The sequence below is a fragment of the Nipponia nippon genome, unplaced genomic scaffold (assembly GCF_047370975.1).
Source record: "Nipponia nippon isolate SJK-2023a ecotype South Korea unplaced genomic scaffold, ASM4737097v1 scaffold_3, whole genome shotgun sequence".
Lineage (NCBI taxonomy): Eukaryota > Metazoa > Chordata > Aves > Pelecaniformes > Threskiornithidae > Nipponia > Nipponia nippon.
The window spans coordinates 102,189,054-102,208,704 of record NW_028262347.1 but is presented as its reverse complement, the minus strand read 5'-3'; the positions used below and the strand labels follow the sequence as shown (position 1 = coordinate 102,208,704).

General features: G+C 41.3%; 1 protein-coding gene across 2 annotated transcripts; it reads left to right on the top strand.

Annotated features, from left to right (window-relative positions):
- Nucleotides 1-6,225: 6,225 nt before the first annotated feature.
- VDAC2 (voltage dependent anion channel 2) lies at nucleotides 6,226-19,270 on the top strand. Of its 2 annotated transcripts, XM_087765109.1 has the most exons (10): nucleotides 6,235-6,386; nucleotides 6,995-7,049; nucleotides 10,500-10,571; nucleotides 11,628-11,677; nucleotides 14,016-14,168; nucleotides 14,257-14,309; nucleotides 14,763-14,990; nucleotides 16,209-16,359; nucleotides 17,315-17,372; nucleotides 18,202-19,270. In XM_087765109.1, exons 2-10 carry the CDS (start codon nucleotides 7,016-7,018, stop codon nucleotides 18,291-18,293), a joined length of 891 nt encoding a protein of 296 aa, XP_087621235.1. In that variant the 5' UTR covers nucleotides 6,235-6,386; nucleotides 6,995-7,015; the 3' UTR covers nucleotides 18,294-19,270. The 2 variants fall into 2 exon arrangements, with proteins under 2 accessions (XP_087621236.1, XP_087621235.1); XM_087765110.1 differs by lacking the exon at nucleotides 6,995-7,049 and having other exon boundaries at nucleotides 6,226-6,386.
- The last annotated feature ends 381 nt before the right edge of the window (nucleotides 19,271-19,651 follow it).

The following is a 19,651-nucleotide window of genomic DNA, read 5'->3' as shown; positions in this document are numbered from 1 at the left end:
AAATGCTTGAAGGACTGGAGAATTCACATGTGTTGGCAAAGGTTGCTCACTTCGCACATGCCCATGCCACATGAGGGTGTGGTCTACACAGTTTTCAAAGGAAATCACAGAGGTGGAAAAGGTAGTTCATTCACTACTTTTGTATTTGTTAGCATGAGAGCTGTCAAAATAGATCTGTAGATAAATCACTTCTTGTAGGTTTTAGTACAGGTTTGTCCTATCAAGATAAGCCTCTCCTCCCAGATAACTAGCTGTGTCAGATTGCTCTGGTGAAACTCTAGCTGTTCACAGATCAATCAGTTTTAGGCCAACTCTGTTTATGTTGCTGTTTCCCCATGGGATGTGCTGCTGGGTGGTGCGGGAGCTACCGATGAGCACTCGGTGTAATATAGGATGTCAGTTTGCTTTTACAAACGGTGGCAGAAACACCCCCCTGCCTTTTTTCTTCCTCCTGGTCCTTTTGTGAAACTCTGGGCTTTATCAGCATCTATAGCTCAGTTTCCTTCCTACAACCAGCCGGGAAAGCCTGCCCTCCACTGCCTGTGCTCCTGAAAGGCAGCAGCCAGGGAATTAATTGTTCAGCAAAGAATCTTGACGGCTGGGGCTGAAGAACAGAGTGGACATATGCAGCAGACACTTTATTCCTGTGTGCCTATAGGATAAAATCGAGGCCACCCCACTCTCTTTAAGGGTGGGTGATGGCTAGTCCTGAGCTTGCTCAGGGGTCACTGGCATTGAGTCCATCCACCGCAGCCAAACGGTGCACCCAGAACCAAAAAGCGACCACCGCAGCACAGTGCGGGGCCCTGCTGACCAGCTCAGCCTCATCCTGTTGCTCAGCACCATTGACCTACCCCTAACATGTCTACTTCCAGAAATCTGCTGTTTTCCACTTGTTTAAAGACCCATGTCCCACAGTGTGGCCCTACCCCGAGTCACCCTGCCTTACCTACCCAGAGGGGACAGCCTCTGGGAGCCAAGGCATGCACCATGTCAGACCTCAGCCAGCCTGTCCCCAGCTGCAGCTTCCTCGAAGTCCGAGGCCATTTGGGGCAGGAGCTCAGGTTACAGCAGCCTGACTATTGCAAATGGCCATCCATCACTTGCTATGTTTGTAAAGCCTGCTACAAACAGGCACCCTAGAAAGAGAGGTGACCTTAAGGAAGACTTACCTTCAGGGAGAAACTGATTGAAGTGCAGGTTGGAATGACAGCAAATATAATTAAGATTTTTACATTGTTTATGTGTTGAAGAAGAAAACTTAGTCTCTCAAAAATCAAATGGCCAACAACATGTGCTGTTACTGTAGAGACATTTTCAGGTTTGGAGCTGCACATCCAGAGCAGTTTACAATAAAAACCATCATCTGAATACTCTGAGCATAATAAGGACACCTTATATATAATGTAAAAGGTTGTGATGCCAGGGAAACACTTTTTTTTTTTTTTTTTTTGTCAGGGAAGGATGTGCATTCCCCCTCCCCAAGCCCCCTGTTAGCACTTTTGAACACAGTACACAACTTGCAATGGCTTGGGCACAGCCCTCCGGGTGTTCCTCCTCCTCCCTGGCTCAGCTTTGTTTTGTTCCCCCCACACCTTCACAGTGTTATTTGCAGAATTTAGGTTTAACCCTGGAGTGGCTTCAGTGAGAGACATGGCCATAAAAACATTGTTCAGCATCCTGTGCACCTGTGTCCCTCACCAGGTCAAGCTTTGCAATGAGAGAAGCAATCAGTTTGATGGAGGCAACCAAATTGTTTTCAGCTAGGTGAGTAGACTCTTGGAGGCCTGTTGCTCTGCAAAGTAATTTCTTTGGTGTAAAATGGACTGAGTTTTCTGAGGCATGTAATCCTCATTCAACTTCTTATGAAAAACTTGAGGTAATTGAAAAATTTGCAGCCTCTAAAACTGAGTGCCATGCATCCATCTGGCACAGTAACTGCTATACCATGAGCATGAGAAATGTCAACAATAAGCAGAAATAAGTAGTTGTTCTCATATTTACTTCAGGTGAGAATTGTTGCACCAATCACTCAAACCTATTGCTCCGCCTAAGTGATTTAGGAACACTGGGCATATCTCTGAGTTTCTCAGTGAGTTTTGCATGAATAGTTCTGTTTTGCTTACAAATCAGCATTTGATTACTTAATTGCCCCTCCCTTTCCAGGAGGTATCTCCTCCAAGGAATGAAGCCTATTAATTTACTTATTTCAGGCTGTCAGGAAACGTGATGGTTTGTAGATCTGTCAGGTAGTAGTCAGCTTTGTTAAAGAGTTGCTTATTCCTTGAGCTACTGAGGATAAAAAAAAATCCTGAGGCAATGGAAACTGTAACATAAAGAAAAATGAAGGAAAGAACTTATGATCAACCAAAGATTACTACAGAAGAAAGAATAAGTACAGGCTTTTCTGTGTGCATTGGTTTTAATTTCAGTTTCTCCTTGCTCTTTAACAGAACCTTTTCACCATCCCTTTTATTGTTTATTTGGGAATAGGGTGCTTTAGCATTGAACATGTACTAGAAGAGTGTGCAGTGTCTCCACAGGCCATAACAAGAAGGACTGAATTTTTAGTTTGCTTTGGCTGTGGAGCTATGGGCAATCACCTTTTGTTAGCTATGTAGCTGTAAGGTGATCTGTGTCTGCATTAGCCTTAGTAGGGCCTGCAAACAAGTTGGTTCCCTTGTTGGCTTTCTCAAATTTGCTTTCTGTTTGCCTTCTCAGCTCTAGAATCGCAGGCTAATATTCGTTGGTATTCCTCTGAGCTAAGAGATTATCTGCATATGTATCTGCATCAGATGATTTAAATGTGTTGGCTTCTGTGTGTACCTGTTGTTTTAAGTGTATCTTAGAATCTGGTTCAAGTTAAACTTCCTCCCAATTGTTTAAGCTAAACTGAAAGAAGGCTACTTAAAACTGCCTGGGAAAAAAAGTAAAAGGCATTAAGTCCGTCAGCCTAAAGGACCCTGGCAGTATGGGCCTCTTCTGGTTGCCCTCTTAGGGCTTTCCAGCTGTCTGGTTTGCATCAGGTCAGTTGCATGGTATCAAACAAAAGGTGTAGCTAGCCTAATATTCCTGCCTCTGAGACGATGAATTAAGCAACGCCTTAAGCAACGCATGCCTAAATTAAGAGTGTAAGAACAGAGTAAGCTTAAATGATACTTACATTTGAAGCTCAGGGATTTTCTGACTCCAAAGAGGCCATATAGTCATATGTAATGGTTGAATGGATTAATAATTAGTAATCCTCACTGGATTTCCCTTCCACAAACCTGTCTAGTTTCCCCTGGAGCCCATATAAATATTTAGCTTCAGGTGCCAGGTAATTCCACTGAATGGCACTCCTTTGGTGGAAAAAAACTTTGTTTTGCTTGTTCTGAACTTGAACTTGGTAGCTTCAACTCTTTTCCACCCTTTCCCTGCTGGTTATACTTTCATAATCTCTGCTATATCCCTTAGGTCAACTTGTTTCAGAATAAGGAGTCCTAATTTACTTAGTTGTTCATTGCTAGACTTCCGCTAAGGTTTCTTCTCCACCAAATCTTCAACTTGAAGGTCTGCATCTGGAGGGGACAGCAGACAACGACTTCAGGCTCGTGTTAGAAGTGAACATAAACTTATCTGTTTGGTGGACACTGATATGCACTGTAGCCACTTGCTCCCTTTTTGTTGGTCACATACCTTACTTAAGTAATTATGGTTATAATATATGCAGAGATAAGCAGAGTTTCTGTTCAAATGGCATGTTCTTGTAGTAAACTTATGTAGTGATGTGTGGGGTTTTTTTTTTCCAAGTGGTACCAGTAAAACATATGACTCCATGATGTCAGTTACACATACGCATGGCTGTATTCATATGAAGCTGTAATAGTTAAACTGCAAGTGGCACAAAAACTGAGCGCTGCTTGGTTTCAATGGAAAACCAGCCCACTGAGAGTGAGCGCACTCGCACAGGAAGTGTGTGCGCTGAATGGTATGAGGGGAGCGCTAAGAAGAAAGGTCCAGAATAATTTAGATGGCTTGCTATTGCAGGCCTGAAGGTGTGCCTTTCTTGGCGCTGTGAGAAATAAGGCATGGCTGTAGGGGTGAGGAATGGGGAGAGTGAGAGTGAAAAACACTGACAGGCAGAGGCTGTTGCTACAGAAGCTTGGATGGAATGTTAATGCAGAGGAGTTTGTGTGCTGTTGTCTGCCTCAGATTATGTCTCTGCTTTGTCTCACAAAGCAAGTGATTCATAGCTTGCTTTTTTTTTTTTTTTTTTTTTGCTCAGGGTGGGGCAGTAATTAGTTTCCTGGATTGCTAAAAAAAAAAGTTGAACCATGACTAAAATATTAATCTTTAAAAGAAAAAAAGAAAAGCAAAAAGCTGATGTCTCATGTAACTGAACTTTTATTCAGAATGAATTTATACCATGGGTATGAATAATAAATACATGTCTTTAGATACTGAACAACTTATGCCACAATCTTTTTTTACTTAATCAGACCTCTATTTATTCCTAATGTATGTTCCCATGCACAATAAGATATACTAATTTTCTTTTCCTACTGCTATTTATTCTCTCAGCATGTGGTTTTCCTTCTTGATTCACCAATACATATCCTTCTGTGGAATGCCAAGCTGTCTTATTTAAAAATATCAAAATGAAACACACTAACCTGTTGGGTCTTCTGATGTGAAAGTACTGGACTTGCACAAAAAAAAAAAAAAAAATCAGTTGCTTATCTTTTGATATAACTAGCAGGTGCTGACTGGCATTAGGTTGGGCCTTGCTGCTAATCTGCTCTCTTTCTAATAACCTGGAAAATTACTGTGGTACCATGTGTTCTGGTAAATTGGTAGTGTTGGATGATAATATGTATTTTTCATACTATGCAAATATAATTTAAACTTGTAAATTATTTTTACTTTCTTGAGGAATTTTGATCATGTCATCATCCAAGTAAGCAGGGGAGAACGATGAATTTCAGAAATGCCCATCCTGTAGTTCCTTGGCCTAGCAATGGTCTGCATTGGTGACTCAGTGATTCCTGCTGCAGTCGTGCAGCGACTGCTGCAGAACAGTCATTTGACTGTTTTCTGCAAGAGGTTTTATTTATGATCAGGACAGCACTAAGAAAGCTTCCTGAGGCTGTTTCTCCTGACCTGAGATACGCTGTCTTCTGTTGTGGGGGGCCTTCTGGTGGGAGGTGACTGCAAGGTTAAAATGGAGTTTAGGCAATTGGAGATACTGTGGCACTTCTCTGAAAGAGGTAGCAAACCTTGTTAGACAGAGTACAAGCTGTCAGATAGGCTGTGGGACAGCCTCGCTACTGGATGTTGCTGTGTGCCTGTGGGCTTTAAGGTAGCGACCAGAGAGCATGTTAGGTGCAACGTGTTCCAAAAGTTGTGGGGAGAGCGAAAGCGAGCATCCCTGTGGAGGGGTGCTGGGCAGTGTGTTGCATCCAGTGCTCTGCAAGGGCTGGCCAACGTGGGGGTCTTGGGGGATGTGGGGAGCAAGGGCTGCCTCCAACATGCGCTCTCTGGGGAAATGCCACCACCACCACCTCGGTTGGCTGCGGAGCTGGTGTCTGCGGCTGTTCCTGGGTGAAGGACTTCACAAGCCGCTGTGCCGAGACTGGAAGCAGGTGGGCCCTGGAAGGAAAGACTAGCAGCTTCTCGGGAAGGGCAGCGGCCCCAGGTACTGCCGAGAGCCGCACTCCAGCCTCCTATCCCCAGGTGGAGGAAAACGTCTATCTACTTCGCCTCTCCCAAGGAGAAATGCTCCCTCCTTGGGTGTGGCCGCCACAGGCCCGCTGAGGAGCCGGTACCTGCGGCGCCCTCCGCCCCGCCGTCCCCCCGGGCGGCGCTGGCTCCCCTAGCCCTTTCTGTCGCTCCCGAGCTCCGCTCCCCCGAAAAACGGCACCCGAAGGCCGCTCCGGCCCGAGCAGCCCCTCCCTCCCTTACGCCTCAGGAGGCCTCGCCCTCCCGCCCCGCGGGCGCCTGGCGCGGCCGTTACCGCCCTCCCACGCCGGGCGGCCCCGCCCTCCGGCAGGACCCTTCGCCGCCGCCGGGGCTGCCCCTCCGAGTGCCTGCCGGCCCGCGGCGCCCCCGCCCGGCTCCTCGCTCGGGGGCGCGGCGTCTCCCGCCGCCCCCCAGCTCTGGACCCCAGGCGGCAGCCCCTCCCGCCGGCCGGGCAGCGGCGCGGTGCCGCGGGCGGGGAAGGCGGCGGGCGGGGCGGCCCCGGCTCGTTGGGGTCCTGCGCGGCGGCGGCGGGCGGGCGGATCGGTGTCTCCTTCACTTCGCCCTCCAGTGCCAGCGGCTGCAGCAGCGCGGCCTCCTCACGGCGAGACCCGCCCGCGCCCCCGGTCCCGCTCCGCCCGGCCCCGCCGCCCTCTCGCGCTAGCCAGGTGCCGGTCCGGGCCGCGACCGGCCCCGCGGGAGCAGGGGAGGCGGGCGGGGCTCGCCCGTGTGCGACGGGGCGGAGGGGAGGCGGGCGGGGTCGGGGGCCGCACGGGGTCGGGGTCGACGGGGCCGGGGGCGCCTTCCCCAGCGCCCGGGCGAACGGCGGGGCGGGCGGGGGGTGTGGGGGGGTTCTCCGCACGCGTTGCCCCCTTCCGCCTCCCCGCGTGGTTCCGCGGGCGCCGCGCCCTCCTCGGCGTGCGGGCCCGGGCCGGGCCGCGGTTACATAAGGGGCGGCGGGGAGGGCGCGGCGGGAGGGAGGGGGTCAGGCCGGGATGCCCAAGATGGCCGCGTGGAGGAGTTCACCTTGCAGCGGCAGCGGGCGCCGCTGGCCCTGGCGGCGGGCCTGGCGGGAGCGGCGGGCCTGGGCGCCGCCGCCCGGGCCCTTCCCTGGAAGGGTGTGCCGCCTCCCCGTGCGTCCCGGCCTGGCTTTTTCGCATCCCCGTTTTCCCTGTCGGTGTCCTTCTCCTCTGGGAAGCTCTGCTTTACCCCTGCTTTCGGTTTCTGAACACGTAGCTCTTTTTCAGATGTTTAATTCTCTTTCCCTTCTCCGTAGAGTCTCTAAATTGGCCTAGCTATGGCTACTAAACTAGCGTGTCCACCTCCGAGATGTAAGTAGGGAGACAGTTGAAGCAAGGGTAATGAGGTTTTGGGTTTTTTTTTTGTTTTAAGCTTTAGTAGCAGTGTAAGTCTAAAGGTCAGTGGGGTGCCCAGTATATTTTAACAAAGTATTTTTTTGAATAATATTAATTTCTTTGTTGCTGTTTACACTACTGGAATACAATTTCGGTGTAGTTATTGCTATTTTTTTTAGATTGCATGCATCCTTAGTTTTTTTTATTATAGCCTGATATTCAATATCCTGAGATCTTAAAATTGTTAGAAATCTTCATAGGAAGTCCTTGGCACTCCTTTAATTGTAGGGTGTGAGAGAGTTTTGAAATATTACCTCGAAGGAAAACTGTGATGTAATAATTCTGATAATGTTAATACATTTTTCTGGTTTTGGGATTTTTTTTTTTTCTTTTTACAGAAGAAGAAAGCATGTTTGTGGCTCTTCAGTAACAGATTAATTAAACTGTTTTTTAGGGTGGCATGAAACAAAGGTCAAGGTGGAGCTCCCACTTGATTCAAGTAGATTCTGTGTTTTTGAAATGAGAAATAAGATTATCTGATAGTTGCTTTCACAACAAACCTCTTGTTGTTAAATGGTACTTATATTTTAGTCACTTCTCGTTAGTACTTCTTAAGTGAAAGACACTTCAAAATAGGGTTAAAAGAAAATTACTCCTGATTTTAAGAATTTGCAAACCTAGCTAACTTGCCAACATTGGAGGACCCAGGAATTTTTTTTTTTTTGGCCCCGTTTTCATTTAATAAGCATTCTGATGATGGCTCTGGCTTATTAGGTATTTAGTATACACAAAATTGGTTTCCCCTTTTGTCCTTATCCATCCCTGTTAGTATAGGATTAGAACAGCAGTGTGACAGTTGTGACCTGTTTTAACTTTTTATCACAAAATTTGTATCTGTAGGCTGGAATGTCTGACAAATACTGGTTCGTTTCCTTGCAATGGGAAGGATGCTTAACTAGACCAGATAAAATGACAACGTCCTTTTTACTGTAGTAATTCTTTGAATTTAGTCACAGATACCAGTTTGTTAACTTCTCAGGACATTACTGCTTAGCATAAATCTCTTGTCTGTAATGGTTGTCTAGTCAGATTGGAAACATTGAAAACAAAAGTGAAAAGCTTGTTTATTTATACTGTAAAAGCATGTCTGTGCTAAAGGCTAGTATAAAACTTCAGAACTAGAAATAATTATTATTCTGAAGATGCTAGTTAGAAGTTAGAGCTATTCATTAAAGGAAAAAAACATAGCTAAACCTTCTCTAAATTACTTTAAATTGCTAATGAATTGTATGGTTGCTGAACAGCAGAAATTTAGAGGGGAAAGAGCAATGTTCCCACACCTTCTTGTAATTTGGTCTACCACCTGCTTCTTTTTACTGAATAAATAATAGGAACCATTTACTGTCTTGTCACTGGGATTAGTATCTGTTCTGCTATAGAATTTTTTTTCTCAAGACTTACGCTTTTTATTACGGACTTGAACTTGGGCTAAGCCTTATTAGGATTCAAATGCTCCAAGTAATTTTCATGTCTTTTATTTTAAGAGACAGTTTACATTAACTCTATGGAAAAACAGACTTGTTTTATATTCTTGAGCAAGCGATGGATGTCTTGCTGTAGTGACCTGGTTGTAGAATATAGAACTCCTTACTAAAGAAGTTTGTTTGTTAAACTGTGAATGTAAATGTTTTTTGCTCAGAGGAGGTTGAAGCTATCCTCTTATGGCTTAGGGGGGTGGAGTAAGGTACTCTGGAAACCTGCATTAGAAACTGTAGAAAGATAAGAAACAGTCTTGTGCCTTACCGTTGCTTACTAAAATATGTTTGGTTTTTTTTTTTTTTTAAATAGTAGCAGTTCATATAATTAGGCTGTATATGGCAGGTGTAATAAGGGGGGGGGGGCACGCTTGTTTAATGTGGATGCTATTCTGAAACAACAGTCTGTTTAGTGGAATGGTGCCCTAAAGGAAATTTTTCTGAATTGGGTGTTCCAGGAAAGTTTTCCCTTTATGTAGATAAAGGCCATGAAAAGATGGAAGGAAACTTTTTTGAGAGGGGAACTAAAAAAAGCTTGCCTTCATCCTGTATCATTGAATACACTTATGATCTTGTGGAGATCTGCAGAAGATAAGTAATTCTATAGCCATGTGTTGAAAATTTAAATATTGGTTAAAAGTACTATAAAAAATAAAAGTAATCTTTTCTGCTTTCAGTTGAAAGTTAACATGTGAGGGTACTGCCCTTGTTACTTTTAAGGTTCTGAAGATATTTTTCCATTTACTTCAAAACAAAAACAAAAAAACCCCACATAAGAGCAAGATAAACAGTCGATTATGTTAATCTGACTTTCTCTGCAAAACAAATGTGACCAATCAGTTTGAAAAGATAAGATTTTTGTTTGCTTGTGTTTAGCCTTTTTATGGTGCTTACCTAGTCTCCTTGCCCCCGCCGCCCCCCCACCCCCCTTCACAGCATGGGGGGAGTTATTAACTCTCTGAAATATGCTCTGTTTTCTGTATTTTAAAACTTTAAAATACAGTGCCTCTGTAACAGTGGCCTTTTGCATTGAAATAATGGGAAAACAGTCACCAAAGGAAGGTACAGATAGACTGTATCTTCACAGGGAGGAGAACCATGCAGGCCTGTGTGAGACCTTAGGTTGATATCTGTCCATTGGGCCAGGGAGGCTGGGTCATAGCCAGTCTTGAATGACAGGTTCTTTAACAGTGAGATTGCCAGAGGCTCCCCGTCTGAGAAAGGGACTTGTAAAGAGAGCGTTTCTCGCTGACCTAGCACTCCTACTACTTGTGTTAAACTAACAAGACAACCCCCCAAACTTAAACTCTTTATCAGATTGCTAGTTAATGGCATTAGACATTCCTTTTAAATTGTATGTCTAGCGTTTAAAATATGGGGCAAATGATGTTGCAAACCAGATACGCACTCTTTTTACATTTTGAAAATAAAACCTTGTGGGTCCTTTCAGGTAATTTTCGTAAGCATCTGTCAAATTTGACTTTGTGGAACTTCAGGAAATAACTGTCTGCATTATAGTTTTTCAAATTTCCAGTTTTCTGGTTTTTGGTGGTAACTGCCAACTCTGGAAATGTGAGATATTAGTTGATTTCTAGTAATTAAAGATGTACGGAGAAATCTACTTGAAAAATTAAGAACTGGGTGGTCTTGTAATGCCTCTTCTCTAAAAGCAGATTACCTAAGCCAAGAAAACATTCAGTGTTCACAGTGACCATCACTGAAAATCTGTAGGTGTTTCACAGAATACCATAATGGTTTGAGCCATCTGTCTATTAACTGCCTTCATATATGAATCTGCCTAAAAGAGTATCTTTAAAGAGTTGTACAGTAGCATTTTTTATGTGCGCGCAATGGTAAGAGGTTCGCTATTAATTAGCCCATTACCTTTCAGCTCCAATGGCGATTCCTCCGTCATATGTAGACCTTGGCAAATCTGCCAGAGATATCTTCAATAAAGGATATGGTAAGAATAGTACCTTTTATAAAACGTAGTGTTTGTGGTGCAGCAATGAATTGCCTTTTTAAGCCTGTATGTAAAATTGCATGCTCAAATGCCTGTGTTTCTGGGGAGGGGGAAGGTGTGTTGTTTTTATATCATTACTGTCAGCTAACAGATCATTGAAGGCTTTTTGTGGGCTGTTTTGATGTGAAGTCTGTTCAGTCTTACTGCTTTAGTCACATAAATGTCAGAGGTGTACAAGTTTGCAAGAATGTAAGCATCAAGTGTAATTTAACTTAGGAGTACACTTTGTTTACCAATCTATCTGTGCCACAACATTTCTTGATATAGAAAGGGATCTATACCACTGTAACATTATAGCCTTTTTTTGAATAGAAAGAAGAATAGCTATTGGGATAAAGAATCTTTCAGCAATTTAAAATGCTTTAATACCAGGCAGTTGCATAGTTGAATTCTACCTTGTTCCAGTGCTGTTTCTTTCTGGTCTTTGGGAATGCATGTGGGGGCTTTTTCACCAAGTCTATTGCTCAGCTCTAAGAGTAACAATGTGAATTGACGCTCCCATAAAACCTACTTATATTACAGTTCCAATGGCTATGTATTTCCCAGCGACTTCACTTTTACAGTTTTCTAGTTGGACATATTTCTTCTTGGTGCTGAGAGAAAAAATTTATGCATTCAGATGGCTCTTCAAATGGCATTGACTACAAAGCTGATGACATCCTGGGAACAGAAAGGAATGCTTTTTTTTTCTGTCACTAAATTTACTCTTGGAAATCAGTGTTTGGTAGTTAAATGTACAGGGTACAACTGAGAGGCTACTCCCCCCTATCTATGTGGTGATGATAGAACAGAACTCCTGGCTTGTTCTAGAATGGCTGCCTCTACCTGCTGTGGCATCTAAACAACTTTGAGTGTTACTGAAGTCAGTCTGTCGTTGTTTTTATATATGTATATACATGGCACACTGCTGAGACTGCTTGGAAAGCCAGCCACTTGGAAAATGTGCATGGTCTTGCTTAAAGCCTACTGGTGTAACTTTGACTTCTGTTTGTTAAGGTTTTGGGTTGGTGAAACTGGATGTGAAAACAAAATCTGCAAGCGGAGTGGTGAGTTTAAATACCTTTTATTCATTACATTTTTTCTGGATATGTTCTGATATTTAATTAGAAAGGACACCTTCCAGATGCTCTGAAGTAGTTTATAGGTTATATGAATGATAAGCTTTTGGCGTAAAATAATTTCAGAAGCCCCTAAAGATCTGACTTTATTCTGAATGTAACAGGGGTACCGCACTGTTTAGTAATATTCATAAAATAAAAAGGTTTATTAGTTGTCCCTTGTCTTAAACTTAGAAGGTGGACAAATAGCTGACACATTTTTGAAGTATTTTAATATATCAATCATAGTACACAGAATTTATTTCTGAAGTACCTTGTGATACTGTTTGTATTTTGTGGAAATTTCTGGCATTTTGATACTTGTGTGAAGTAGTTCGCAGTGAATCAGCACGTTGAAGCTTTGACTCCTCTTTAAAGGTATTAAAGTGTTCCAGTAATGTTCCATGCAAGATGTCTTGGTCATGCAAGCAGTGCCTCCTGTAACTTTTTGTCTATTTCTAGAGCAGACTTTGCAAGATATAAAGGTAGATTCCCCCTTCCCCCAATAACTGGAAGCTTTAACAGTATAACTGGCTGTTAGAAACAAGGTTTGTAGGTTATATGCTCTGTTTTTTCTAGAAGTCTGTATCCCAGCTGAAGCACAGTTTGCAAGAGCCCTATTATAGATGCAGTTGTTCTTATTTTAGCTTGTTTCTTTTGAGGACTACCAGTAATACTGGTACCACTCTCTGAAAAATCCAAGCCCTCATGTGAATCCCATATCGGTTATAAGACATCCTTCCCAGGAGGCGAAAGTGCTGGCATGTATGTGCTGCAGATGTTTTAAAGCAGAGATAAGAGATAATGTAATAACTTTCTGCTTCTGAAGCTATTACCACAATGGTTGCAGTTGCCTATACCCTGTGCAGTAGGAATAGCACAAAGCAAGAAGTTGAAGCTGAAGGTATTTGGACTTGAAGTTGTGTAGTCCATGTCACTTGCCAAGAAACAGACCTTCCTAGAATTGTGCAACTGTGTGGATGGTTTAGTGGTTCAGTAACCTAAACGCAAGTAAATGTCTTGGCCATGGTTAAATTTGATCAGCCACCATTAAAGAACAGTCTCATGCGTGCTTGTGATGTGCAGTAGGTCTTGGGCTGTGAGAATACGAATGCTTAAGTACTTGTGATTTCAAATCGATGTTTCCTTCTGGGGGAGGTGAGTGTGAGGAGTTGATTTGAAAAATAATACTGTGCATGAAGGAAGTCAGAGATCAAAATTTTGATTTATATGTTTTAAAAAGTTGAAATAATAAACTTTTAAAACCATAAGGGCAATAATATTTAATAATTTAATATTTAATAATATTTATTAATATTTTAAGCTCCTTAACGTGTATTTGCAAACCAAACTTCCACTTCTACTAGGTATTGCCTTTAGTTTCTGAATAGTGGTGCACAGAAATTATTCATTCTGTTTTTTGTGAGAATCCAAATAGTGAGACACATCAGGGACTACTTAAATAAGGAGATGTGAGTGGTATTGCTAACTTTTAAATACTTTCAAGAATTCCAAGGAAGACTGCCAGAAGCCTAAAATCAGACTGTTGCCTTAGCTCACAATTGAAACGTGAATGTTCTTCCTGTTTGTCATTAAACCAAAGTGTCAGGGGAATAGAAATTTTATAGATGTCAGTAAAAACACATGTGCCTATGGCTTATGTGAAAGGCTGGTGCATTGGTTAGGCTGAGAACTCTCTTAAAAAGCAGAAAAAACCCCCCTCAAACAAAGAAGAAACCAAACTACCACCCACCCCCAATTTGAAAAATTATGCCATTCTATGACATTCTGTAGTTGCGCATAATTTATCTTTGGAGGTGGTTGGCTGGAATAATGAAAATACATATGTGATCCTTAAAGAACGTTATTCGAGTTGCATGATGTACCTTATAGAGTTCTTGGCTCTTGGTTTGATTTTTAATTTGCTCGTTAGGAGTATCGGACCTAACCTTATATTTCAAGAACTTGTTTCTGCTTTTAAGGAGAATACTTACGGTAACTACTGTCTTGCTTCTGAGTTATGTTGCAAACCTGTACATTTCGTAATAGTGGCAGAAACACTGCAGTTGAGATGAGGAGTGGGGGAGGCCTCCATGTGGGCATGAATCATCTAGTTCATTTTGTCCACAACCCTTTCCCCCCCAAGTTGTCTAATGTTGCTGAACTTGTTGCACAGAATAACAAGATCTTAGTGTTTGCTGAAGAAAAGTCTTTTCTCTTTTGACACTCTGTAATGCTTTCAGGATCACATGTATCTTCTGTATAACATGGACACTGTCCTTTTTAGGAATTCACAACATCGGGTTCATCGAACACAGACACTGGAAAAGTGAATGGTAGCTTGGAGACCAAATACAAGTGGGCTGAGTATGGGCTGACTTTCACAGAAAAATGGAACACAGATAACACTCTGGGAACAGAAATTGCAATTGAAGATCAGGTAATAGATTGGGAGAGTATTTATTTGTTTTACCTAACTAGCAGAACTGAATTTATAGCTTTATCTTATCTTCTCCCCCTTCAATTAGATTGCCAAAGGCTTGAAGTTGACATTTGATACAACTTTCTCACCAAATACAGGGTAAGAATTGTTAATCTTTTTACCTTATTTAGGGCAGTAACAACACCCACGGTCAGTAAATGTTCATCTGGTTTGTTGTATTGACAGTGATGTTTGTATGGCTTGCTATTGATCCAAATCAGCAAATCCCAATGCTAAAGGCTTCTGCTCTTTAGCATCACATCTTATTCTATGGGATTAGTACTGGACATTTTACAACAGCCCTTTTTTCTTATTTTCTGGGATAGAAATACTTGGAAGATTGCAGGAGGTATGAAAATGCCTCTACATTTATCACAAAATGCCTGTTTGCGGTAGCCTGTGCTTTTTTGATGGGCTAGCTGTGCTTTGGCCCAGTCTAGAGGATGCATGTGCATGGCATTTAGATACATTGTGTAGAGTCATATGGCTCAAATTTGACAGTTCATTGAGGAGATCAAGCCTTGTCTTAAGATAACTGTTTCTCTCTTTCAGAAAGAAAAGTGGTAAAATTAAGTCAGCTTATAAACGTGAATGCCTAAACCTAGGTTGTGATGTTGACTTTGATTTTGCTGGACCTGCAATCCATGGTTCAGCTGTCTTCGGTTATGAAGGCTGGCTTGCTGGTTATCAGATGACTTTTGATAGTGCCAAATCAAAATTGACAAGAAATAACTTCTCTGTGGGTTACAAGACTGGAGACTTCCAACTGCACACTAATGTGTAAGTATTGAAAATTGTGTCTAGATTTACAGAAGCAGGCTTTCTCTACCTTTCCTTCTAATCAGAATACAAGTGCTTGAAATACCAAGAGGTGCTTGCAAGGCCATTGCATTTTTCCATAGGAAACTCTAAAGAAATGATAAATGTTACCTTGTATCTCTCTTTTTCAAAAAGTAAATACCTGTGGCTTGTTAACACTTACAGCATAATATATGCTACACCTTATCAAATACTGAAGTACATCCAAATTTGGAAGTGCAGTAGTTCAGTTACGCAGAGCTGATCATAATGCTTTCTCCAGCTTTTGCATTACATTGAATTGTACCTGACTATAATTTAAGGGCAGTAGATTTGTTAGAGGTAGTAATTAGCATTGCACTGTTTAAGTAGGCCAGTAGTAGTTTCTGGAGCAAAACTAGAGCTTTGCTTTTGGTCTTTTGAGTAGGTTCATCATCTTGCCTGTTTGGGATGAAGAGTGTGTGAAACACTTAGAGTGTAACTAAACAAGTGTAAGACATCTTGTTTATGAACTTTCTTCAGACTTGCTGCCTTTAGATCCTGAATGTTCTTCAGAGCAAGCTGATCAAAACCTACTAAAGAACATGGTGTTTTCAACCTAAGTTAATAAAAATTGGCATTGTTCTAGTGTGTTTATTTAGGAAATAACTAACTTGATTTTTGAGGTAGAAGTTTGTCCTTTTGGAGGGGGAGGATGGGGATTGCATCTCTCTGGATTTGTGGAAGTTGAGGGGTATGGGAGGATGCTACAAAACACTTTAGTCTGGGCTGTAAGAATTCCATTTCAGTTTACTAATGTCAGACATTGTGAAGATTTTTAAAAAGGTCATCTAATTCTTTAGTAATATCGTATGTTTTCAATAATCACAGAATTCAGAATGCCTGTTTCCTAACTATTAACATTTATCTGTTAGTTTTGTAAGGATGTGATCTGGAATTACATTCAAGTACTTAGTTCAACATTAGTGTGAGAATTAGCTGTAGCACTCTGGAATATCTCTTTTTTTTTTTTTCCCATGAATTATTGCAGTTTAATTTTGCCCCAAAACCTTTGTTCATCTTCCCTTCTCCTGTGAAAAAATGTGAAACAACTCAAACTTTTGGAATTCTCATTTGAATAAAAACTTAAAGTAGTTAAAAAAAAAAAAAGTCGCGATTATGTAAATATAGGAAACTAATTTTTTTTCTTAATTTGTGCAGCAATGACGGTTCAGAATTTGGTGGTTCAATTTACCAGAAAGTGAGTGACAACCTTGAAACTGCTGTAAACCTGGCTTGGACAGCAGGTAGCAACAGCACTCGCTTTGGCATTGCTGCTAAATACAAGTTGGATTCCACTGCTTCTATCTCTGTAAGTATGGCTCTAACCAAAAAGGTTCTGCTAAGTGCGTATTTTCAGTTTCTGCGAGTCTGTGTTTTATGAGTACAAAAGAAGGTAATAGGTCAGGAAGTCTTGTAGGAATTACTCTTGCAATCCAGGCAGTTATAATTAAACCAGCAGCATTTAAATTCTGGAATGTTGCATATAGCAAAGTCTCTTTTAGAATCTGACTGTCAAATGTGCTACTCTAGAGGACTTAATGTATTTATTTAAAAAAAAAACCAACCAACCAAAACAAAAAACAAAACAAAACAAAAAAACAAACTGGAAAAAACCCTTCATGTCTGGTTCCATAAGTTTACAGAATTTTTTTAAAACCAGTTTTTGGGGAGCTCTGTCACATTCTCATGGCAAGAACTCTGGCAATACTGCTTAAAAAGGCGATATGCAGAAAAGTTTTCTGTATATTATAAAGTTAGAATTGAACCTGGATTGTTAGAATCATCCTATAGAGGAAGTGATGCAAAGTGAGGTAAATAATTCTGCACATATTGTTTATGATGGTATTATGAAATGTTTGCTGCTTGACTGATTGGAGCTGCAAGATACTAATTCTTTTGTAATGATATGAATATAGAGGATTCTTCTGAAGTGGCTTGTTTTGTGAGACTGTGGTGGTAAATTGCTATGGCCTTGTGAAAAGGGGGAAATGGGGAAGTTCACCTGCCAAACTACATTCCAGTAACAGTTCTCGCTGTCCTTACATTCTGTCTGCTCTTAAATATGTTACTACTTCAGCTGTAAGTTAGGGAGCAAGGGCATAGTTGGGAAGAGAGAATCCGGTAAGCATAGAGATATTGAAAGAACAAGTAAAATGGTTAAGTTGATAATGGCAGTGTTGCCATAGTTATTCTAGCTTCTGAATGATGACGAAGAACCTATCAGTTACAACATTTCAATTGCTTTTGTCTTGTTTTTTTTTCAGGCAAAAGTGAACAATTCTAGTCTAGTTGGAGTGGGTTACACCCAGACCCTGAGGCCAGGTAAGTAGTATCACATGAATTACATCACATACATACCTTTTTTTATGCATCACAAAGAAAATCTTTGAGATCTGTGCATTTATATGTAACTGTTTCCCTTCTTCAGAATAATTTTATCTTGAAGGCAAAGTACATGTTTTACAGTAGCTTATGTTGCACATCAAACCTTTATCTAAACAAGACAAATTCCATTGTATCCAATGGTATTCTTTATTGATTCTTGTAGGAGTGGACTGTATTGTGTTTGATAGTTTAGTGTTAGGCTGTGCAAAGCAGTCTTTTTTTAGCATTGCTTTCTCCAGTCATATCATACTGAATGATAGCAGGTTGAGAAATAATGATTAATTATCAAAAAACCTTCCTGCTCTTCGTATTTAGTAAAAAAGCCTCCAGAACTTAACTTGTTCTGCTTAAATATGAAAACACCTGTTAATGCTATATTACCATTGCTTAGTTCCTTATTTGAAAACCAATAAAAATTGTAGTTTCGTTCCATCCCTTCCTTGGTACAACTGTCTGTCTTTCTATGCATAATTTTCCTCCTTCTTTGCACACCTGCATGTAGAAAAAGAGAGCTCTTGTGTACTTAACAATTGGAGACTTGGTATATCCACTTTATAACACGGTATTTACAAAAAGCATCTAGCTCGATTCACGTGACTAGCTTTCAACAGATTTAGTGGGTAAATGTATTCTTCTGTAGAAATCTTTAGAGGAAAGTAATGAAATAGAAAAAGAGCTACAACTGGGACTTGTAATGATGGAGGTTGAGTTGCACGAAAGCTACTCTGATTGTATGTTGTAAACATGCTGTTTAAAAATCTTACAGGTGTGAAGCTTACACTGTCTGCCCTGATAGATGGAAAGAGCATCAATGCTGGTGGCCATAAACTTGGTCTTGGCCTGGAATTGGAGGCTTAAAAAGGCGAAGAAACTGCTGCAGAGAAGGGATATCGGAAGAATTTGGCCTTAAAATGTAATTCCAATGTGACCAGCAGGCTTTTTTTCAAAGAAGGATGACCTAGAACAAGAGCTGTATTTGAAGTATTTAGACAGTTACTTGTTAGCTGGTTTCTAGTTAAATTGGTTACCCATCTAGTTAAAATTCTGCATTAGTGCAGTCACTTAAACATTATTTAAATGTATTTAACTGTTTAATGCGCTACCCACAAATAATGAAATAGACATTTATGAAAACTGTACAATTGTGTGCATGTTTGTTTTTATGTTCCTTTTAACATTTGATATTGCCATTGAATGAAAAATGGATCAGTGGATGTTTTGAAATGAGGTCAACAATTTTGTTAAATCACCTGAAGTAGAAATACATTTGGTATCCCAAGACAAATTATGAATAAAACAAGTACACACACATACTTGTGCCTCAGATATTTTAAGAGTTAAGATATGAGGGTAGTGCTCAGTTAAGTTTTAACTTTTAACATAAAATGATCCAAGAAGTAGTGCTCTATACCTTTGTGCGATTAAGGATCCTCACCCCACCCATGACAACACTGAATATAGGTGGTTTTCACTGAACAGTTGGATTCCTCAAGCAAGTTGAATGTGCTTTTCTGTCAGGTAAGATTTGTCATAACGCAATGGTTTAATTCTCCCTGTGTTCCACGGGTGAAATTTACTGCATTACTAGTTGGCCTCCTGATGCAAAGACTGCAGAATGGTGTACTTGGCACACTGAAACATTTAAGAACTGCTCCTTGATGCTTTTGCTCCAAGGGGTGAAAAACCTCACCACACACACACTTTTTGCTTATATTTCTATGAAGTGAGACGTGTATCTGCAACTGAATGTAACAGTGTATAACAGCCTGCTTACCCAACTGCTGTGAGAGGTTTCTGCTTAAACTGACTGAAATAAAGGCTTAATTTTAAATGGAGACCAAGGAAAATGCATGCGATTTTGCTTTCCCTTTGACTAATAAGTCTTGGCAGATACCTATAAAGTCCAGAAACGTGCAGAATAATGGAAAAACTCCCATGTTTTTCCAGGATAGAATTAAGAGAGAATAGAAGTATAAGGGATATTTGGTCTGTGAACATAACATCCCTTAAGGTCAAACATAACTAGCTGTGAATGCTTTTAATGTGGAATATATTAAAAAACAGACTGCCCAGGGAAGCGGTACAATCACAGTCCCTGGAAGTATTCAGAAAACGTGTGGATGTGGTGCTTAGGGACATGGTTTAGAGGTGGACCAGGCAGTTAGGTTAACAGGTTGGACTTGATGATCTCGGAGGTCCTTTCCAACCTTAATGAT

Coding starts and splice junctions, on each gene's coding strand:
- VDAC2 (XM_087765109.1), top strand. CDS start 7,016: ATGGCTACTAAACTAGCGTGTCCACCTCCGAGAT. Junction 7,050..10,499: donor AGCGTGTCCACCTCCGAGAT/GTAAGTAGGGAG, acceptor ATTACCTTTCAG/CTCCAATGGCGATTCCTCCG. Junction 14,169..14,256: donor AAATTGCAATTGAAGATCAG/GTAATAGATTGG, acceptor CCCTTCAATTAG/ATTGCCAAAGGCTTGAAGTT.